General features: G+C 47.4%; 1 protein-coding gene across 2 annotated transcripts in view; it reads left to right on the forward strand.

Annotated features, from left to right (window-relative positions):
* Positions 1-19526, forward strand: part of LOC133344678 (potassium voltage-gated channel subfamily H member 8-like) — a 110305-nt gene that overhangs the window by 46772 nt on the left and 44007 nt on the right. For both annotated transcript variants that reach the window (XM_061554735.1, XM_061554736.1), the window contains exons 3-6: positions 8008-8142; positions 9265-9395; positions 10380-10626; positions 12175-12332. In XM_061554735.1, coding sequence (XP_061410719.1) covers positions 8008-8142; positions 9265-9395; positions 10380-10626; positions 12175-12332 — 671 coding nt within the window. The remainder of the gene's footprint in view (positions 1-8007; positions 8143-9264; positions 9396-10379; positions 10627-12174; positions 12333-19526) is intronic.

The following is a 19526-nucleotide window of genomic DNA, read 5'->3' on the forward strand; positions in this document are numbered from 1 at the left end:
GCGTCAGGGTCAAAACTGGACAAAAAAATAATAACAGCAGTTTACTCAATGAGGGTATACATAACAATCAGCAGCTCTTGCTGGCAGACTAATGCTCAAGGTGATGCTTGCAAATGAGGTTTACCGCGGTCTCTTTTGTTTGTTAAAGAGACAGCTTGGAGAGGCCTTCACCTAACACCAAACAGGATGGGTTTGGCTTGAGCGAGATTTTGGGGACCCATGTTCTTTGGTCTGGCCTGGTGCTAACATGGAGTGAGCATGATTGTGTCAACAAGGCACAATATACTCTATGAGACCTCCTTTACCAGTGGAAAAATATAGTGATAGGTTTTTACCCTTTCAACTGGTACAACAACTGACACCTTTAAGCATTTTGACTGCTTGTGTTGTGGTTATTGCAAACATGATGCCTTGTATAAAGGTGTCAGTTTTTGTACCAGTTGAAAGGGTAAAAACCTATCACAAGGCACAATATATGAATTAAGGCTGCAGCCTAGCCCAGGTTGGTATTTTGTCAATGATACTTAGGGTCTTTGTTTGGCTAGATTAGAGCAGGCTTTCCATCATCGACACACGTGTGTTTAGTGTGTACTATCGCCAGTTGCCGCTCACCCTATAGCACTTCAGAAGCTTTCAGAGCGGCCTTTGACATCGACAAACCAACCCTGTCAGCATCCCAGTGGCTTTGTTTCATTCCATCGCCATCACTGTTTTTTTTTCCTCGCTATAAAAAGATAGGATAGTTATAATGGTATACTCTATATGTGTCTCTACCAGGTGTGTGTTTTACGTTATGAATTGTGTGGGAACCCTGTTAAAGGAGGGCAGCTTCCTTAACCTTCCTTTTTAGATTCCTAAATAGTTTCCTGCAGTTTATGCACATTCGTTGTTCTAGCGACTGCGTCATCAGTAAACACATGGATGAGAGAACACACGCAGATAAAGTAGATCGTTTTGGGAGTTGAGAAATATAAGTGGCTTGGGAAGGACATCTTGCTAGAAGGGATGATGGACAGTGGTCAAGACTAATTACGGAGTGGCTGCTAATGGAGGAAACTTGCCCAAGAGTGCATCCACTACGGAGAAAGGGAAATCAAGTAGGCTTGCGTTCAAAAGCTCCATGGTTTACTGTATCTCATGATCATGAGAGATTGTGGAGAATTGAAGAGGCCTTCATTCGGCAGTGGATAGACCATGGCAGTTGCTAGTGATGATGATACAACTTTCAGGGGAGGGTAGTGCCCTGGTTAAAAAATAAACAGACTTGAGAACTTTCCACACACCGTCACCACTCCTGGCACATGAAGGGCTGCACACTAACTAACCTCTTCATGTATGTACTGAATGTATATTGGACCTCTTTCGCATCGTACATAGTCAACCGTGTTAATTCGAGGTGCGAGTGAAGCACAACAGACTATACACAAAAAGCTGTCCTAAATAAATGCGTTTTCAACTTAGATTTCAAAGTGCACAGTTCCGATGGGCATCTAATGTCAGAAGCAAGAGTGTTTCAGACAGTTGCTGCGGTACTGCTCTAAGCATGAGAATAGGTTTTCTCCTTTTTTTCTGGCAACAAAACAGGTGTTAAGATGTTAATTCATCAAACTGAAACCTTTTACAAGGAATCATGTCTGCATTAACCACACTATTTTTGGCCAGAATGCAAAAAAAAATACTCTCAAAATGTATGCATTGTCTTTGAAACTGATTGGTCCACACCAGAGACAGCTTTCTTTTGAGCCTCGTCTCAAAATGGTGTTAGACCAGAAGACGCCAAAAGGCGTACAGCACAAAGACAAAGCACTATCAGAGTAAAGAGAGCTCGGGGTAAGCAGCTACATCATGGGATCTCCTTTGCCAGTACCAAAATATGAGAATAGTTTGTCTCCTTTTTTCTGGAAACAAAACAGGTGTTGAGACGTTAATACACCAAACTGAAACCTTTTACAAGGAATCACGTGCGCATTAACCACAATACTTGTGGTCAGAATGCAAACAAAAGACACTGACAATATATGCTCTAAGCATGCGAAGCGATGGCCGTCTCGGTTGTTTTTTGTTAACCCGAGTGTGAAACCTCACAGCCAGCGAACAACCATTACCGGACTTGCGGCACAAAACGGACTGACTCGGTTTTCTTGTCAGTCGGCCATAGGCAATGGTTCACAACAAGCCTCTCCGGTTTTTCTCTTTGAATGTGCCACCTGTGCCCCACGCGTGCCAACCCACACGCTCGCCCGCCACCGCTGCTCGTGTTCCGTGGCGGCACGATGACCCTGCTCGCATAATGGAATCGAACGCCTTACGTGCTGCTTTTACTGCACGTGGAGATCACGCGGAGCATTTCGTTGTGCGACGCAGTGAAAAAAAAACGCGAATGCTTAACAAGGCAATTGGCCGGATAGAAAATACTTGTGTTGAAGAAATGCCCGCGACCAAATCACCCGTGGGAAAAAAAGCATCGAAGCACGATGGACCCTGTATAGTGCATGCAACGGGTGGTCACCGTGCACAAACGGGTTGCTATAGGCTACGTGGTGGGCAGCAAAGGGCAGTGCTGAGAATCAATGTCTGGGAGGGTGGGGGTGGTGCATCCTCTCTGCTGCCACCAACTTGCACTAACCAGGGCGGTGTGTGTGTGTTGACGATGTATCGTGCCACCCGTGTACGCGACGCGACGCCCCGTGCAGCGTGCGGATAAGGTCCTCATCCAGCCGTGGATTGACAAACGCGCACGTGTGCAGCGGGGGAATTGGGCTCATGTCAAAGGCGTTGGTAACACGGTCGAAGATGCGCGCACGAGTGGACACGCTGCGCGTTTCCAGCGGTTGCCGACGTTGCACCCGGCGCGGTGCAGCGATCGACTCGTCCGCGCGCTCCTCATTAAAATTCCCTTGCGACGCAGCGCTGCGCTCGGGACACCGTCGAGTTGCGGATTGAGCGCATAAAAAGATCGAGTCCTTAAATGCGCGCTCTTAAAACTATCAATACAGCGGGGGGGGGGGGGGGGGGGGGGAAGACGACGACGGTGCCTGCAAATTTGATTGCGGCGCGTGCGGCACCGTCGAACGATCTAGTGGAACGCGATGGGGGGGGGGGGGGGGGGCGAACGCACGCCGAGCGCGCAATGATCACCTTACACAAGCAGAGCCGGTGTTGGTTTACGGAGTGTCTGTCCGCTGGACACGTCGCCGCTCACATTAGCGGCACTTTACCCGCGCCGCGCGCAGCGACCGCAGCGCTGGGTAATTCCTACGTCGCTGCAACGCACCGGGGCCGCAGCCCTCGGTGTAACGGTTAGCGCAGCGGACTTGCAATGCGGAGGTCACCGCTTCGATTAAACCTCCTCGTCGTGCAGCAGGTGACACGATGGTGTGAGTTGCTTGAATCCCCCCCCCCCCCCCCCCCCCCCATCGCTGGCCACCCAGCAGTATAGACACAAGAACACGGCACGGCAGGTCGGGGTTTGTGGTGGTGCAGAGTGCGGGGTGTTTGCGTCTAGCCAGCGTAGAAGAGTTGGCCAAACACCCTCTAGAGGGGGGGCTCTCCAGAGCTCCGTCTCGCGGCGACCCTTCCACGAGCACGTGGTGCGAGCCGGGAATTGCGGTGCTGCGCCTTTGCCCTCGCGCTTCTTCCGCTCGCAGTGTCGCAGTCGTTACTGTCGCGCTTGGATATGTTCACGCGCGTTTTTGTTTGTTTGTTTCGGCTCTGGTGAGCAGCGGTGGCTGCTGTGGTGTCTGCTTTTGTGTCGAGCCTGCGGCGTGGTTACTATTCCGTGCTCCCAGGGGAGGTTCTCTCCCGTCGTCTCGAACTCGCCACTGTCAGGCGTGCGACGACGCCGCTCCCGCTGCGTTGCGAATACAAATCTGTGGTCAGCGTCTTCGGGACCAACCAAACGTTTCATTTTATTTTAAATAAGTTGCGTGCGTTAGCTTGCTTTTGAAGACTCTTTTCGTGCAATGATTGACTTTAAGTCGTGGACTGTGTTCTGCTTCGTAGAGCATTAATCGCGTGTAAAGTAAGATGATTAGGATGAAAAATGCCACTGCTCCATAATTCCATGCGCGCATCTCTCAATGCGCATAAACATCACAGAGACATGCATGCTTGGGATTACACTGGGAGACAGAAAGAGGAACGCATGGATTAACGAACATGTGCAGCTTAACGACATTATCCAAAATGTTAAGAAAATAAAGTGGACTTGGGTACAACACACGGCTAGAAGTGATGACGGCCGATTGGCCAAGATTAATAAAGGAGGGGCAGTCAAGGAATGGAACGTCTCCAAAGAGGAATGTTCCACCCAGGAGATGGAGCGATGAAATTGGTCGTGTGCAGACACTCGATGACTTCTCGCATTGCGATCGTGAGAGATGGCGGGGACTTGGAGAGGTCTTCATCCAGCAGTAGATTGTCTATGGCTTATTATTATTATTCGTTTAATAGATGCATCGTTCAACGCATGCATAGTAGGTGGTCATGAACAGCACTTTTCCTACCAGTTCAAGGATAAATGAGATATATTTGTTTTTGTTACATACAAATGGACATCTTATCATTCACGACTAACAGTATCCGAGTAATAATGTAATAGCAACTGCTGGCATACACTGCTGTTGATTCTGCCAGAAATTAGGATGTGCTTTTAAAAGTCGTGTAATGTTCTCCGTTGTAAACTTTGCCGCCATTAAAAGATCTAATTACAACAACAAGCTTGTTATATGTGAATTAAGCACGCTTTATCAGCTGCACAGTAAACCAATATGATGTTCGTATTGTTTTCCCTCGGCTCCCTTCCACGGGACTGTCGCACGAGTGTTTCGTGATTCATTCTAAAAAACGAAATGTGGACAGCGGCGGTGGGATGGCGTGGAGTTGCCAGCGAGACGGATTAAGTTGCGTGTATTTGGTTTGGTCCAGGGGTAGAGAAAATACAGCCCCCAGATCACGCGTCCCGACTTGATATGTGGCCCACCAACAACATGAGGACTACGAAACTTCGAAACAGGCCCCAAGCAACATCTGTCCGTCACGACACGCATCCTAGCTGCACTAATCGGATGCGAGAGGGGCAATACGTTTGACCTGGTAACATTGCCGTTCTAATTGTAGTGTGCTCCGTCACTTTGGTTACCGACAGGTCCTCTTGCAGTGACGGATGTGACTGAGGTGCGAGTGTGTTCACGTGTGGTTGCCCACCAACGCTATTTGAATGGCATATTTAGCTCGAAATAAGGAAGAGGTTAGATTTGAAGCTTTCGTGACTGCAAGGATTCATATTCTTAGGTTGTTTCGGTAAAGTCACGTAGGTAAAAAATTTTAATTAATAAAAGTAAAATAAAAATAAAATAAAAATCACGACGTTTCGGAGGCAACACAACCCTCCGTCTTCAGGTGGAACCGTCACAGCACGATAGCTGTATCAAGTGAGAGTATGGATTCCTGCAGTTGATACAGCTATCGTGCTGTGGCGGTTCACTTGATACAGCTATCGTGCTGTGACGGTTCCACCTGAAGACGGAGGGTTGTGTTGCCTCCGAAACGTCGTGATTTTTATTTTTATTTTACTTTTATTAATTTGATTTTTTTTACCTACGTGACTTTACCGACAAAACCTAAGAATAAGGAAGAGGTTCCCTAACCCCTGGTTCGGCTAAAATGAAGGGAGAATGCCACATCTTGTGAAGGTTATCTGGTGTGTAGTGAACAACGTTATTCAGAAAAGTCAAATTCGGATCTCACTCACTTGAGAATGAGGTGACACTCACCTCCTGTTGATGGCCCTAAGCCAGTTGTGCAAATTGCACATTAATATGGCAGGGGCAGGTCGTTCTATAGCATCACCAATGTTGGCTTCCCTCGAAAGTGGCTCACCGAGATTTGAACTCGTAACATTCTGATTGCTAGCCGCTCCGTGCTCTAAGCACTGCGCCATTATTGCTCGCAGCTCAAATGTGAGATAGCATCAGCATTCGGAAGCATTTATCTGGGCTGCCCTGCGCGATGCCGCGATGCACATTCTGCAATCTCTCTCCAGATGGGCAGACGCACAGCCTCGATGACCAGCGACGGTGCCCGTGCATCGTACACGCACGAGCTCCCCAGTGTCTTGTTAACTCGCGCTGCTGCGGCGCCGCTCACAATGCCAAAATGATGGCTTTCGGACGAGCCTCATCGCAACGCCACGGCTACAGATAATTGCAACGACCAGGGTCCCGTTCGCCTGAGGCCGCCGCAACAAAATCCCTCTCATTGCTTTCGCAATCCTCCCTGGCCTCGCTCCGTTCACCTCTCTGATCTAATTTTTATCCTCAGCCTCCCCCGCCCGCCCATCATGTTTCTTCTGCTATTCTCTCTCTCTCTCTGCCTCCCTTCACTCTCTGCAGTTTGCGTGACGGATGAAAGATCCTATGCTCGTGCAGACTGGAAATGGCATTGCGCCACCCTCGCCACCAATTGCTGCACCGTTTAAATGCACATTGCAGTGCATGTCTCTTCTCAAATGCATGTAAATGAGCTCTATAAACCTCACAATTATCCCGGCTACCGTGCATGCGATACGTACGGACGTTGGCATTCATACCGTATCGTCGTATACATTCTGAAATCTCATCTGAATGATGGAATGCTACTTCACGAATATACAATATTCGGCGGCACCTTTACATTTTAGCTTTCATATGATTGGGAACATGCTGGAGATGACGTCTGTCGTGGAGATGGAGCGATGAAATTAGCTCGTGTGCAGGAGCTACATGGATTCTTCCAACGGCTTGAGAAACCTTTCTCCAGCGGTGGATAGATCTTGGTTAATGATGATGAAACCTAAATACGTTATTTGTAATTTTTAGCACTATGGCGAATGCCTTTATGATATGTGTCAAACATCCACAACTCAGTGCCTCTTCTTTTATTATATAAAAAAAAACCATCATCGTTTAATAAGAGAAAATATTTTGCTCTTACTGCATATCCCATCATCATAAGCCATGATCTATCCACTACTGGACGAAGGTCTCCGCAAGTTGCCACCATCCCCTCATGTGTTCTCGATGCAGCAATCGATCTAGCTCCTGCACATCATGAGCTGATTCTTGTCATTCCATCTCTGCTGTGGTCGCCCTCTTGAGCGTGCTCCCACCCATCATGTCACAACATAAACCGCAAAGCGCAAAAGGTTTGTGTATGCCCGCCTTGTTTACCTGTCCGTTTTATCAGCTCATCCATCCATCTATCTGTGCGTCAATATACAGCAGCCCATCTGTCTTGTGAGTGTTTATGTAGTTAAGTATGGTTTGGATGTCAGACACTGCGTCACCCTCGATGACAGCTCATTGACTGAAACCATTAATAATCCATTGGTTTCCATGTCTGGCCGAAGAGGCTTCATCTCTGGTTTTGTAGTTAACTCTGGTCTCTGTCTCGTCACATGCTTAAACATCACACGCGTGTGCTTCCTCTGATTTGTGTCACCCTTTTATTACTGACTCAACAGACCGAGTAATTTGACGCATGCTTTTGTTATTCCTTATTAGTTCCCATCATTTTCTATCACTAGTGGGCAGTGCACCTTTCACATACAATCCCACGCAGAGCGCTCACCATGACAGCTTATTGCGATTACAGACATTAAATTACAAAAAAATGGAATAACTAACAAAGGATTAGACATCATTAAGTGCTTTAGAAGTAGAGATGATGACACAGTGTGCTGATGATGATAGTAATGCTGATGTTAAAGCTGATAATCTGCTCCTGCTGATGATGATGGTAGGATGATAACAATTATAATGGCAGCCGTTATAATACTGATTATGGTGACGAGGGTAATTCTGATATTAATTCTGATTAATATGATGATCCATAATAGAGGGTTTTTTGGGTTAAATGATGATGATGATGAAAATGAGGACAATGATGACAACAACGATGATGATGACGATGCTAATGACTATGCCGATGTTTGGAACGATGATGCTGATGACAATGATTGCCCCGTAGGTTCCCAGTTCTGGTGCCTGCTGGACATCGTGCCCATCCGCAATGAGAAGCGAGAGGTAGTGCTTTTCCTCGCCTCCTTCAAGGACATCTCGGACACCAAGCGAGGGCCGGCGCAGGATGGCGTCAAGGAGGCCGGTGCGTATCTCTCGCGAACTGCACAGCTGCCGCATATGATTTCACCTTACACGTGTAAGCAGTGCATATGCAAATCTGTCAACCCCTTATCAGTGTCCTACCTTGTTACAGACCAATTCAGAGCTTATTGGTCACCGCGTGCCCCGTATAACTCTCAACGTTCATCCTACAATATCCCATCACAAGGGAAAAACACAAACAAATAGATTAAAAAAAAACAAAGATTGCCCTACTGAAACAGCTGAACACTCAATTTCCCTGTACAGGAATATAGGTAAACCGTGTGGGTTGACATTCGGTTTACCCACACACATACAGTGGGAAGCGGTAGCGTAGTGGTTAGCGCACTGCGCTACGAACCGGGCAACCCGAGTTTGATTCCCGCTCACGGCCAACACCGGTGACGATTATCTGAAACGGTCCTGGGCATCCCTTAGGTCGACTCAGCCTCAAATGAGTACCTGGTGCGGTGTGTAAACATCGCCACTCGGGACCTAGGCGTGGTTATGGTCACCCACCCCCTCGTGTGCCGTGCCGGCCTTCAAAGGTGCTCGCTAACAGCACTTGCCCCAACAGTCTGTGAGGCTATACGGGTATATTTGTATTATATACACATTGCAGGGAGCGATCGCGTAGCAGTTAGTGCGCTGTGCTACGAACCCGGCGACCCGAGTTCGATTCCCGCTCAACGGTGACGATTTTCTGAACCGGTCCTGGGCCTCCCCTAGGTCTACTCAGCCTCAAATGAGTGCCTGGTGCGTTGTGCAAACCCCACTGGGGAGACAAAGGCGGCTGGGCATGGTGCTGGCCACCCACCCCCGATGAGTGAGTGCCAGTTAACTTGCACCGGTGTCTCAAATGTTGCGCCGGGAGAGCGGATCGAACCGGCAACCTCTGGACCACGAGTCCAGTGGTGCACTGGCCGTCACGCAACGGCAGTGTCCCCCATCGTGACAAAGGACTTGACAGGGAGCTGTACAAGAAAGTAATACATTATTCATGCTACGTTTTCACTAATTAAGCTGCCTTTGTCGGAGACGTCAACGTGGGTGGCTCGTGACAGACGCTCTCACTGACCGGGTCGTGTCCCCCCGCCCCCACGCCGGCCGACCCCCCCAGCAGAGGAGAGACCGCGGCAAAAGGGGCAGACTGGCTCCGGTTTCAACACGAGCCGACGACGCAGCCGCGCCGTGCTCTACCACCTGTCGGGGCACCTGCAGCGGCAGGACAACAGCAAACTGAAGCTCAAAAACGTGAGAGCACTCGCCCGTGCAGAGTGGTTGGGGGGTTATGAGTTCACAACAAGCTGGCGCTTGTCCCTCCACCTGTGTTAATCATCCAATCTGTGGCCGTCTGGAACGCCCTTCGTTCCGATATTAGGAAGCCACTGGAGTTACGCAACTTCTAAATCTAGATTGAAAAATAATTTCTCGAGAGCTGCTTTTTGTGTTTAGTTTGTTGTCCTTCCCCCGTACCTCAGATACGCACGGTTGGCTATGTACGGTGTGAAAGAAATTCAACATACATACATGCAATGATCACGGAGTGAATTCTCGCGGCCAGGGTGTGAATTGCACTACGATCCCAGTGTCCATGAGCACGATGTGAAACGCCAGTGGTAGTTTTTTTTACGTGAATTTGATGAACATATCTTCGACGTTCACTCTATTAATGCAGCCTAAAACAATATCCAGATGCGATCAGCATTGGTCTTGGTGAGATAAATGGGTTGAGCATTATGTTGGTGTGCCGCTGTCTGTCCACCATCATCATCATTTTATTCAGTCATCATACTGTGCTTTGCACAATTCAAAACTTGTCCTAAAGGGCAACATGACAAAAACAAACAGGCGAGAGAGTGAACCAGTAAAATAAAAAAAAATAACATTTGTATGTGGGAACTCCCCCCCCCCCCACCAAAAGACACATTTGCCAATATACAAACACACTTTTATGGCAGACCGCCAATAATAACAATAACAACAACAACCAGGGCTTCATTACCCACTGCCATAGTTTGCAGCTCACTCGTCGACTAAATGAGGCCACGTGATTGAAATCCACAGCCATGGCAAGAGATACACTGGACACGGTGTACTGCGTGCAGTTATATATTTCTGGGTCACTGCGAAATTCAACCCTTGTAATAACAACAACAACAACAGCATTAACAGCCACGGTCCACGTGTCAACCTTGCCGTGCGTATGCGCGCGCGTGTGCCCACCACCACGTGCAGAACGTCTTTGGTCCGGAGAAGTCGGCGCTGCCCGAGTACAAGGTGGCAGCGGCGCAGCGCTCGCGCTTTATCCTGCTGCACTACGGCACGTTCAAGGCCGGCTGGGACTGGCTCATCCTGCTGGCAACCTTCTACGTGGCCGTGACGGTGCCCTACAACGTGTGCTTCCTGAACTCGGATGAACAGTGCAAGTCGTCGCGCAGCACCATGGTCAGCGACATCACCAGCGAGATCCTCTTCATCATCGGTCAGCCTCCCCGCACGTCACGTTGCCCTCCTGCCACCGTCCCCCCCCCCCCCCCCCCCCCGCTGCTCCCAGAGGGCTCCGTGTCACGCCGCGTTGATAAGAGTCCACCACTCGCCTTCTTTTCAATGCAGTCAATTCCTATCTGTTCGCTTAATGGTAAGAGTCCATTTGACTCTAGCGCTGTCAGCTAACATGTTGCTGCAGCGGTGGCATTCATTCGTTCTCGTCAAAGCAAGGTGCCACTCGCCCAGATCTCGTGACACTTTGCGCGAACGAGTTCTCGAGTACACCCGTAGCCAAGTGGGTGAGCTGTCAATCGATGCGGGGTTTTGGCAATTTGACGGCAACTGCGACAGTGTTAATATGTCTCCTTAGGCGGACGCTGCTCCGCAGTCATTTGCATCAATGTCAATGGCAGGATTTTATCTCTTCCTTTTGTTGCAAGAGTGCAAGTTCACAAAGACGTTTCCTAAAATGTAATGTAATAAATGTAAATTCTTGGGCATTTGTAGCACTCGGAGATAGGGTTTTTGAATACAGCAATGCATATCCGTCCTGGCTGTTATGAGCACTGCATCTAAAATTCAGCATGCGTTCAGTATCATTCTCAAGGCAGTGAAGAGATTGACTACTGCTGGTACGCAGATATATGTTGCCATTTACTACTGGAGCAATTACACGAGCTGATGGGTAAGTGTAGACATTTATCACTCTGAGTTTTCGGTAAGCACCAACCACTCCATTTCGATGACATTCATGGTGCCGTGAGATTGCAGCTCTCACTCCTGCTGAGCAGTGAGAGTGACTGCGTGGTTAAGGCATGGAAGGAAGGGCGAGCATGTGGGCCGTTAGATAGGAAAATAATAACCTAACTACACAATTACTTTTTTTATTTGACCAGGTAAGGCCCACTGAGCTATATAGCTCTTTTTTTCAGAAGCGACCTGGACACAAATCATAGCTCAACGAAGCAGCCAAATACCCTAAACGCATGTTTCTAAATATGGAGGGGAAAACCAGAGGGCCCAGAGAAAAATCTACGCAACAACGGGGAGAACATGCAAACTCCATATATACAGGTGTCAGGGTCGGGATCGAACCCACGACCTCCTGCATACTAGGTGAGGGAATTAAAATCTCGCCACAGTGGCAACCCAATGAGTGTAGGTGATGACAGACAAAACTCGCGGGCAGCGTTAAGAACTGCAACCGTCTTATTTACATCTCGTTTTTATTTCTTTGTTTTCTTCCCCTTTCCCCATCTGGCTGCCAGCGATTTTCTTCACGTCAAAATCGCCGCCACAATTCTGTGTTTGCACGGCAATTGCTCGAGTGGTGCGCAAAGCAAATGTACCCAAAAGCCTCGGTGCTGCATAAAACCGCATCGGAAATCACGTGATCGCCCAATGGCCCCCGTTCCCGTCGCGCGCGCGCTCGTTCACGTGTGCCGCCGCTGTGGCACGCACGCCGCGGGGCGGGATGTCGTCGGCCGGTGGTGGAGGGTGGCGAACACCGACGGTAATCCTGTCTCCTTGTCTGAGCGCGCAGACATCGTCCTGAACTTCCGCACGACGTATGTGAGTGGCTCGGGCCAGGTGGTGTACGATGGGCGCTCCATCTGCCTGCACTACGTCACAACGTGGTTCCCCATCGACCTCATCGCCGCCCTGCCGTTCGACCTCCTGTGCGCGTTCAAAATCGCCGTGGTAAGGGCGCCCGGCGGTTTGTGTGATGGGTTCAGGGATCAGTGAGCGAGGTGATGGAGGTGATCTGTAATCACTTGAAACTAGAAAGTAAAATATAACACCACACAGCTTTAAAGTCAGGTATCCATGCGGCCTCATTCAAACCCCACAGACTCAACACTAACCCAAAGTCTTAACACTAACCCACAGAATCAGAATCAGTATTTATACCGGAGGAATCCGATGGGCTATAAATATCTTTTTCGCAGATGTCCAGTCGGGGCAGGTAATAATGTTACAACAACAAACAATACAACAAACATTATCGTAGTGCAACGTACAAGAAAGGTGACCAAATCGCCCAAAACATACAAATGAAACTAAACCACCCCTATCCTGTCAGGCAAATCCCACTGAGGTATGAACTTCTTTTTCAGAATGGACCTGGACACAAATAATATCTCAACAAAGTGGCTTACCATTTGGACATTTATACCAGCAAATTCAGGTAAATAATCTCAATGCATGTTTCTAAATGAAGAAGGGATAAGAGGACCCAAAGAAAAAAATCCACGTGACCACGGGGAGAGCATGCAAACTCAAAATAGACAGGCGTCAGGGTCGGGACCGAACCCCAACCTCCATACGACCCTCAACACTAACCCACAGCCTGAACACTAACCCACAGACGTAACACCAATATACAGCCTCAACATCAATCCACAGCCTCAACACCAAGCCACAGACTCAACACCAACCCACGGCATCAATGCTAACTCAAAGCCTTGGCACCAACATACAGCCTCAACATTTTAAATTACAGCTTCAATACCAATCTACAGCCTCAACTCTAAAACCACAGCCCCCAACACGAACCAACAGTGTATGTGCAATGTAAACACACACAAAAATAGCCATAACTGAAAATATGATTAGCTAACAACCAAGAGTAGATGTGAGCAGTCTACTAAATACTCGTTTGACACCAAACTCTAAGCTGCTGGCCGACCGAACCACTGGTGCATGGCCTCACACTTCCTCCGACCCTACCCTGAACCCCAACTCCGAAGCTTCCCATGGGGCACTGGGGAAGCCTCGACAATTTTCTGACCATTTTCAGCCAGAGGGAATTGGCTTCGTGGCATAGGGCCACGATATATATATATATATACACAAATATTTAATCCGCTTCGAAGATCATCCTAAACCAAGTTGGGTTAAAAGTTTATTCATAGCAGCTATCTGGTGCAGAGATTTAACGTGCCACTCCCATACAAGACTTCTCATTTGTTTGAGGCCTTTGTGTTAACGTGATTTAAAAAAATTACGTTTTATATAGTATAAATATACACACAGTATGTAATTACATTACTCATGAAATTTGGTTAGAATTACCAAGCAAATGATACATCTTTACTATTTTTAGGCAGTTTGTGTAGAAATAGCAAGTAGACGTTAATTTGCGCGAATTATATAACCCACGCACGGTGATCGCTTGAGCCTTTTTAAACAGACTGCGTTTTCGCCATTCTATTCAAGCAAACGAACACGTTTATAATGAGCAGTCTGTAGCCAGACGTAATGTCTGGGGGACAAAAAGATCACGCTCAGCGTCGCTTTCGTTTCATTGCCACTTGTATCCTTTGCGTTTTTGCGACGTTTCAATGTCCAGCAGCGAGGTGCCACAACACTGCTTTTGTTGCATTCAGCCACCGAATACTAATGGAGTGGGGGTGAGGGAGGTTATTGTTTGATACAACTCAACCGGTGCTGATATAAAAACAATAATGATATACAATAATGTACAGCCCTGTGTCCATCCACTGCTGGATGGAACGCGTCTCCATGCCGTGTGGATCGCGGGAGTTGTGTGACCATTCTTCACCAAGCTGCCCGGTTTGGGTTCCTGTCTGGGTGGGGCATATGCCTGGGATCGGTTCAGACCTCGTCCCGCCACTGATGTTAACCGTGGCCAGCAATCAGTCACTAAAACTCAGGCGTGGTACGATTCGAAGGTAGATTTTTTTTTACCTGGGTGGGGGGTTTTGTGACAAGCGCCACCATGATGTTAGGCCGTAAGTTGTAACAGGGTTTCCAATGCAAATGATCACTGCCATCATTCTCATAGTCGTCATCATTAAAATACAACGTTGGACTGAGGATGGCATTCGAATGGCATGTTTTAAGTCACAGTTCCAATAAACAATGCCATTCACACTTTTGATTTGTAAAACATCGACAATGGATAGTTTGTCTCACCAAGGCTGTTCGACCACCAGTGCCCCTTACACAAACGTGTGCATGTGCATATTCATTTACGTACGCATCTCTATGCTCGCACAACACACTGCATGGGAACGTGTATGAACTCCATTTTTATGCAGGATCTGTGCATGACAGCCTCTTGCTGATAAGTCCTATTGATTTTGTTTGGTTAGATTCTTGATATTGTCAATCCCTTGTCTGCTGAGATCAATGACGCTTTTTCTTAGAACACACTGGGATGAACACCAACACATTTTCCCACACTAGACAATGCTGTTATTGTAGGGGGGGGGGGGGGCTGGAATAATTTCGACAAGGCTTTAGAGGCAGGTCATGCCGAACCATCGACAACACCCGGTGAGAAGTGCACAAAAGGAACAGTTACTGCGTTACAACAACAAAAACCCCCGAAAGACATAATCGGGCCAGTATTTTTGTCAAGTAGGCATTGGAACAATGGTCTCCATGAGTCCGGTGGCCAATGGGGGATGCTGTTGAGGTCAGATTTTGAAGGCCGTGCCTCTACACGATGCAGCGGCCACGGATCTGGTTTGAGGGTAGAGAGAACTGGCGAGGCGTGGTAGCATCAATGGCTTTGGCCGCGATGAAACTTCGCTTGATTGGTCAGGCAGAATCAAAGAGAGGCAGACCTTATTACATCCATCATACATAGAGGGGGGGGGGGGGGTTGGGGGTTAGATCGCGTAAATATATAAATGTGTCGTTAAAACCCGCCACCACCCGACACAGCCAACTATTAAGGGTTGTCACGTAAACAGAACATGCCAATTCGTCACTAGTACAGCACACCGGTGTGTTGGAGAGCCATGTTCTGTTTACGTGACAACCATTACTAGTTGGCTGTGTCGGGTGGTGGCGGGTTTTAACGACACATTTTTATGTTTACGCGATCTAACCCAAGAAACCTCTATTATGGATGATATTGGTCAAGAAAGCCTACGTGTTAAACTGACCTTATTACATGTTCGTAACGGCTTTTCGATTACCCCTGTTAAAATGCGCTCGTGTGTGGTCCCTCTGTCATGTGTTGGTTTCTCTCGAGCCCCTTTGAAAAATGAGCTTCGGGTCCTGTGCCACCGCCGCTCGATAAATAGGGACGTCCCTTCGGATGGCCAACACAATAATTAGTAACGCCGTTAATCCTGTCGCACGCTTAATTTTTTTGTCCAAGGAAAGCTTTCGGCGTAGACATCATAGATTCCAGCTCGCGGAACAATTAATCTCCGTGGAGCAGGTTCAATTAACAGGCCCACACATGATCGCAAGCTGTCGGGGGTTGATAAAGATATCTTTATCTGTTCGTAACCATTGCATGTGCCCCATTGTATTTCCCACAGATGGGATTTTTCCCGTGGTTGACCATGAATCGTCATGGTGTACGCGTTAGCGTAGTCCCTGCTTGGATTTGACAGTGACCTTGATATGTTGTAGTCAGCATGAGTACCAACTGTGGGGAAATCTTGACGTTTATCTGAAAATATTAGTTGAAACTGGAGCTATAAATAAATATATAAATCATCATTATGACTAAATATTGCACTGGATATTGAACATTTTGGCCATGTTATCATTGAATTTTAGGACTCCTGCAAATTATCTTAAAAATATGACAGCATATAAAACTAGAGCTCAATTTATTTAATGAAAAAATAATTCCGACGAAATATCTCACTGCAAACTGAACAATTGGGTGTATTTATTGAACGTTTAGAGATCCTAAAATTTTGTGCAAAAACATGCACCTGCAGCTGCGTATATATCTCATTGACACATCATTTTTGGCTCAACATCGCACACCAAATTGAGCCAATTTTGCAGTTTATTAAGCGATGGACTTTCGGAGGACACAATTGAACCCTTTCCCACTCCAAGACGTTTACCGTGGAAGAGTGCCGGTCTTCCTACGCAACGTTTTCCCGTGAGGTCTCACAGGTGTCGGCTGTCTCGTGAGCCGAACGGGCGGGCAGGACATTTAATTAACGATCACAATTCAGCAGATACTTTGACCATTTCTTGCCGGATGGACACGGCGAACAGCGCTGCAGTTGTGTGTTTTTTTTGTGGTCGTGACAAATGACGGCAATTCTCTTGGGTAGTGTTTACAAGAATCTTAACCGTGTATATATCCTTGTCGAGCTGATAATGAAAAATCTTTTATGCTGTCTGATGAAATTATTTGTACGCTTATATTTCCTGTGGATTCCATGGTTTAAATCTCCCCAAGACTCCATTGTACCCTACAAATTACACATTTAGACGTGCACACACACACACTAATCAACATTCACACATCCAATACGTATAGATGCTTGTTACCGAGTCAGTATTGTGGTGCAAATATCGTTGAGTCTATGTGTATAGACTCAACTATATTTATACCAGACATATCCAAAGAGAAACATTTTATAAATTTGAGCCTTCAAAAATGATGGCCAAGAGATTAATTAATTGCATGCGCATGCCAAGCAGGATCAGCTTAAAGTTCTACATCGCTAATGACTCCAACCATCACTGAACCAAGTAATGTACTTATCGTCAAGAAAGTCAGCAGTTAATAGAATACTATTTACTCATAAACAAATCGACATACATAAAAATACAAAGTTCCCCCGTAGTCTTAACGGACTGTTGGGATAAGTGCTGTTAGCGAGCACGAATGAAGGCTGGCACGACACACGAGGGGATGCGGGTGGCCAGCACCACGCCCGGTCGCCTTTGTCTCCCAAGTGGCGATGTTTACACACCGCACGAGTTACTCATTTGAGGCTGAGTCGTCTTAGGGGAGGCCCAGGTTCGGTTCATATATTCGTCACTGGTGTTTGCCGTGAGCGGGAATCGAACTCGGGTCGCTGGTTTCGTAGCGCAGTTGTGCTAACCGCTACACATACACAAACACACAGCTCAGACAGATACACATTTATATATGTACAGATGTATCTGAATGCCACTACATAATAGGCACAGCTTCTTATGTACAGCATTTGATCCTTGTGACTTAGTGTTAGTCTATACGAGTAGCAAGGTGACACTTTTGCCTGACTGATAGGGCTGATGTAGCCAAGTTGGGAGAGACAGGCTCGGGGAGGTGGGCAGGTGGTGGCTCTGTGAGCAACGAAGAGGATTGTGCGATCGCCTTCTCTTCCAATCCACAGGCGGGGGTTGACACAACGCTGTACAAGCGCTACCATCACCTCCCCCACCACCCCTGCTGATGATATCAGGCCGTGTCCTGGCAGAGGTTCAATCGCAGCGTCAGCAGTTGTCCTTTTTTTATTAATTAATTAAATCGCCTCCCAATGCAGTGGCGCACTCTTCGGGGATGGAACGAGGTGGCCTGTGACTCAACGCCGCTCTGTGGCTATGGAGTAGCGAGCCCTGGGCGCGCACAATGCACGCGGCTCATCATTGGGCGGCTCGTGGCCGCCGTTCAGGGAAGGCAGAAAACGCTTCGGGGTTTTTCCGGTCTCAGGCGCCGTGCGTGTACAGGTGGCTTTAAAGATGATTGGAAAGCCCAGATGATGGGTGACAATCAGGGCTTCCTTTATCTTCTGAACAGGCCGTCAGGTTGCACGTGACTCGTAGCCACAGCCACGGAGAGGGGTTATGGTGAATGTGATGTGCCGACAGATCCAGCTGAAAATAATCCCCAGTGATGTTAACGTTGACGATGACGTGCCAGTGCTGGACTTGTCGCTACCACCTGACGTGACATTACCTTATAGGTTCCAATTTCTTAATGTGGCCAACAACAGTAAATAATTGTGTGACGACCATTTGAAATGAGTGGGTTACCGAGTGATTCACTATTTTAAGCCGGATAAATCAATGGGTACTACGAAAGGATCTGCTGCTACTTTAGGTGGTTTCAATTTGTTTGCTCTGGCACAAGGACCATTAGACATTAGACCACTTCTGGAAAGCTGCATGGGCTTCGTACGGCCGTCTGGTTGAGATAGCGTTAGTGCACCGCAATTACTCGATTCAGCCGCATTTGTAATCTCACACATGGGAAACCTGAGACGGATTGGTGAGACCTGAGGATGTCATGATACCAGCTTTACCACTATGCAATTGCTAAATGACGGAGGTATCAGAAACAACAGTGGATCTCTCTGTGGAATGACTCAGCTTTGTCATAGGAATGTGGAATTTCTACCACTGCCTGTAAATAGGAGAAGAGTACATCCTCATGCTCATTGTAAATTGGCCTGGCAGAAACATGGTTTTGATATAGGCATGTCGAGGGCTTGCCTATATCAAAAAGAGAAATATCAAAGGCAGTGAGTGGGTCCTCAAGCAATATGTTTAATGTGGCTGTGAAGTGATAGGCATCGCAATTCAGTGTTGGATAATGATGCCTATCACTCTGATGCGGATCACTGTTTTGCTCAGAGCTAATCGGATGCCTCTTTAGTGTAATGGCTGGGAAATGCTTTCATCCAGCAGCGGATTGACCATGGCTGATGGTGATGATGATGATGCCAGTGAATCGGGTGCACAAGTGACGTGCCATCCACGTGGGAACAATCAAGCACCAGCGCTGCTGGATGGATTTCGTTGTGGAAATACTGGGGGAAATTTGTGAAAAGTGGACTTTTAATTGAGACAATCGTATTAGCGTGGCTTTAATGCATTTCTTTCTCAGCGAATGGGACATTCTATTATCATCTGTTTAGACACAGGTGCATAATTGGGAAAATCTCAAGTGCGAGGCAGACCCTTTGACTAAAGCAATGCGTGCAAGAGCCTAACCACGTCGGAGTTAAAATAATATATATTTTTTTTAAGTCGACGGAGAGATACGATCAAGGATGACTGTTCTATTCCTTTATTCATTTTTTTAATGAAAGTACTCCCTCCGAGGCAGATGTAAGTGCAGTTCACCATTGTTAGAGATCATTCATTAGTTGATTGATTGCTGGCTGCAGG

Source organism: Lethenteron reissneri, chromosome 20 (assembly GCF_015708825.2).
Source record: "Lethenteron reissneri isolate LAM-NWPU_2019-01 chromosome 20, ASM1570882v1, whole genome shotgun sequence".
NCBI classification, from domain to species: Eukaryota; Metazoa; Chordata; class Hyperoartia; order Petromyzontiformes; family Petromyzontidae; genus Lethenteron; species Lethenteron reissneri.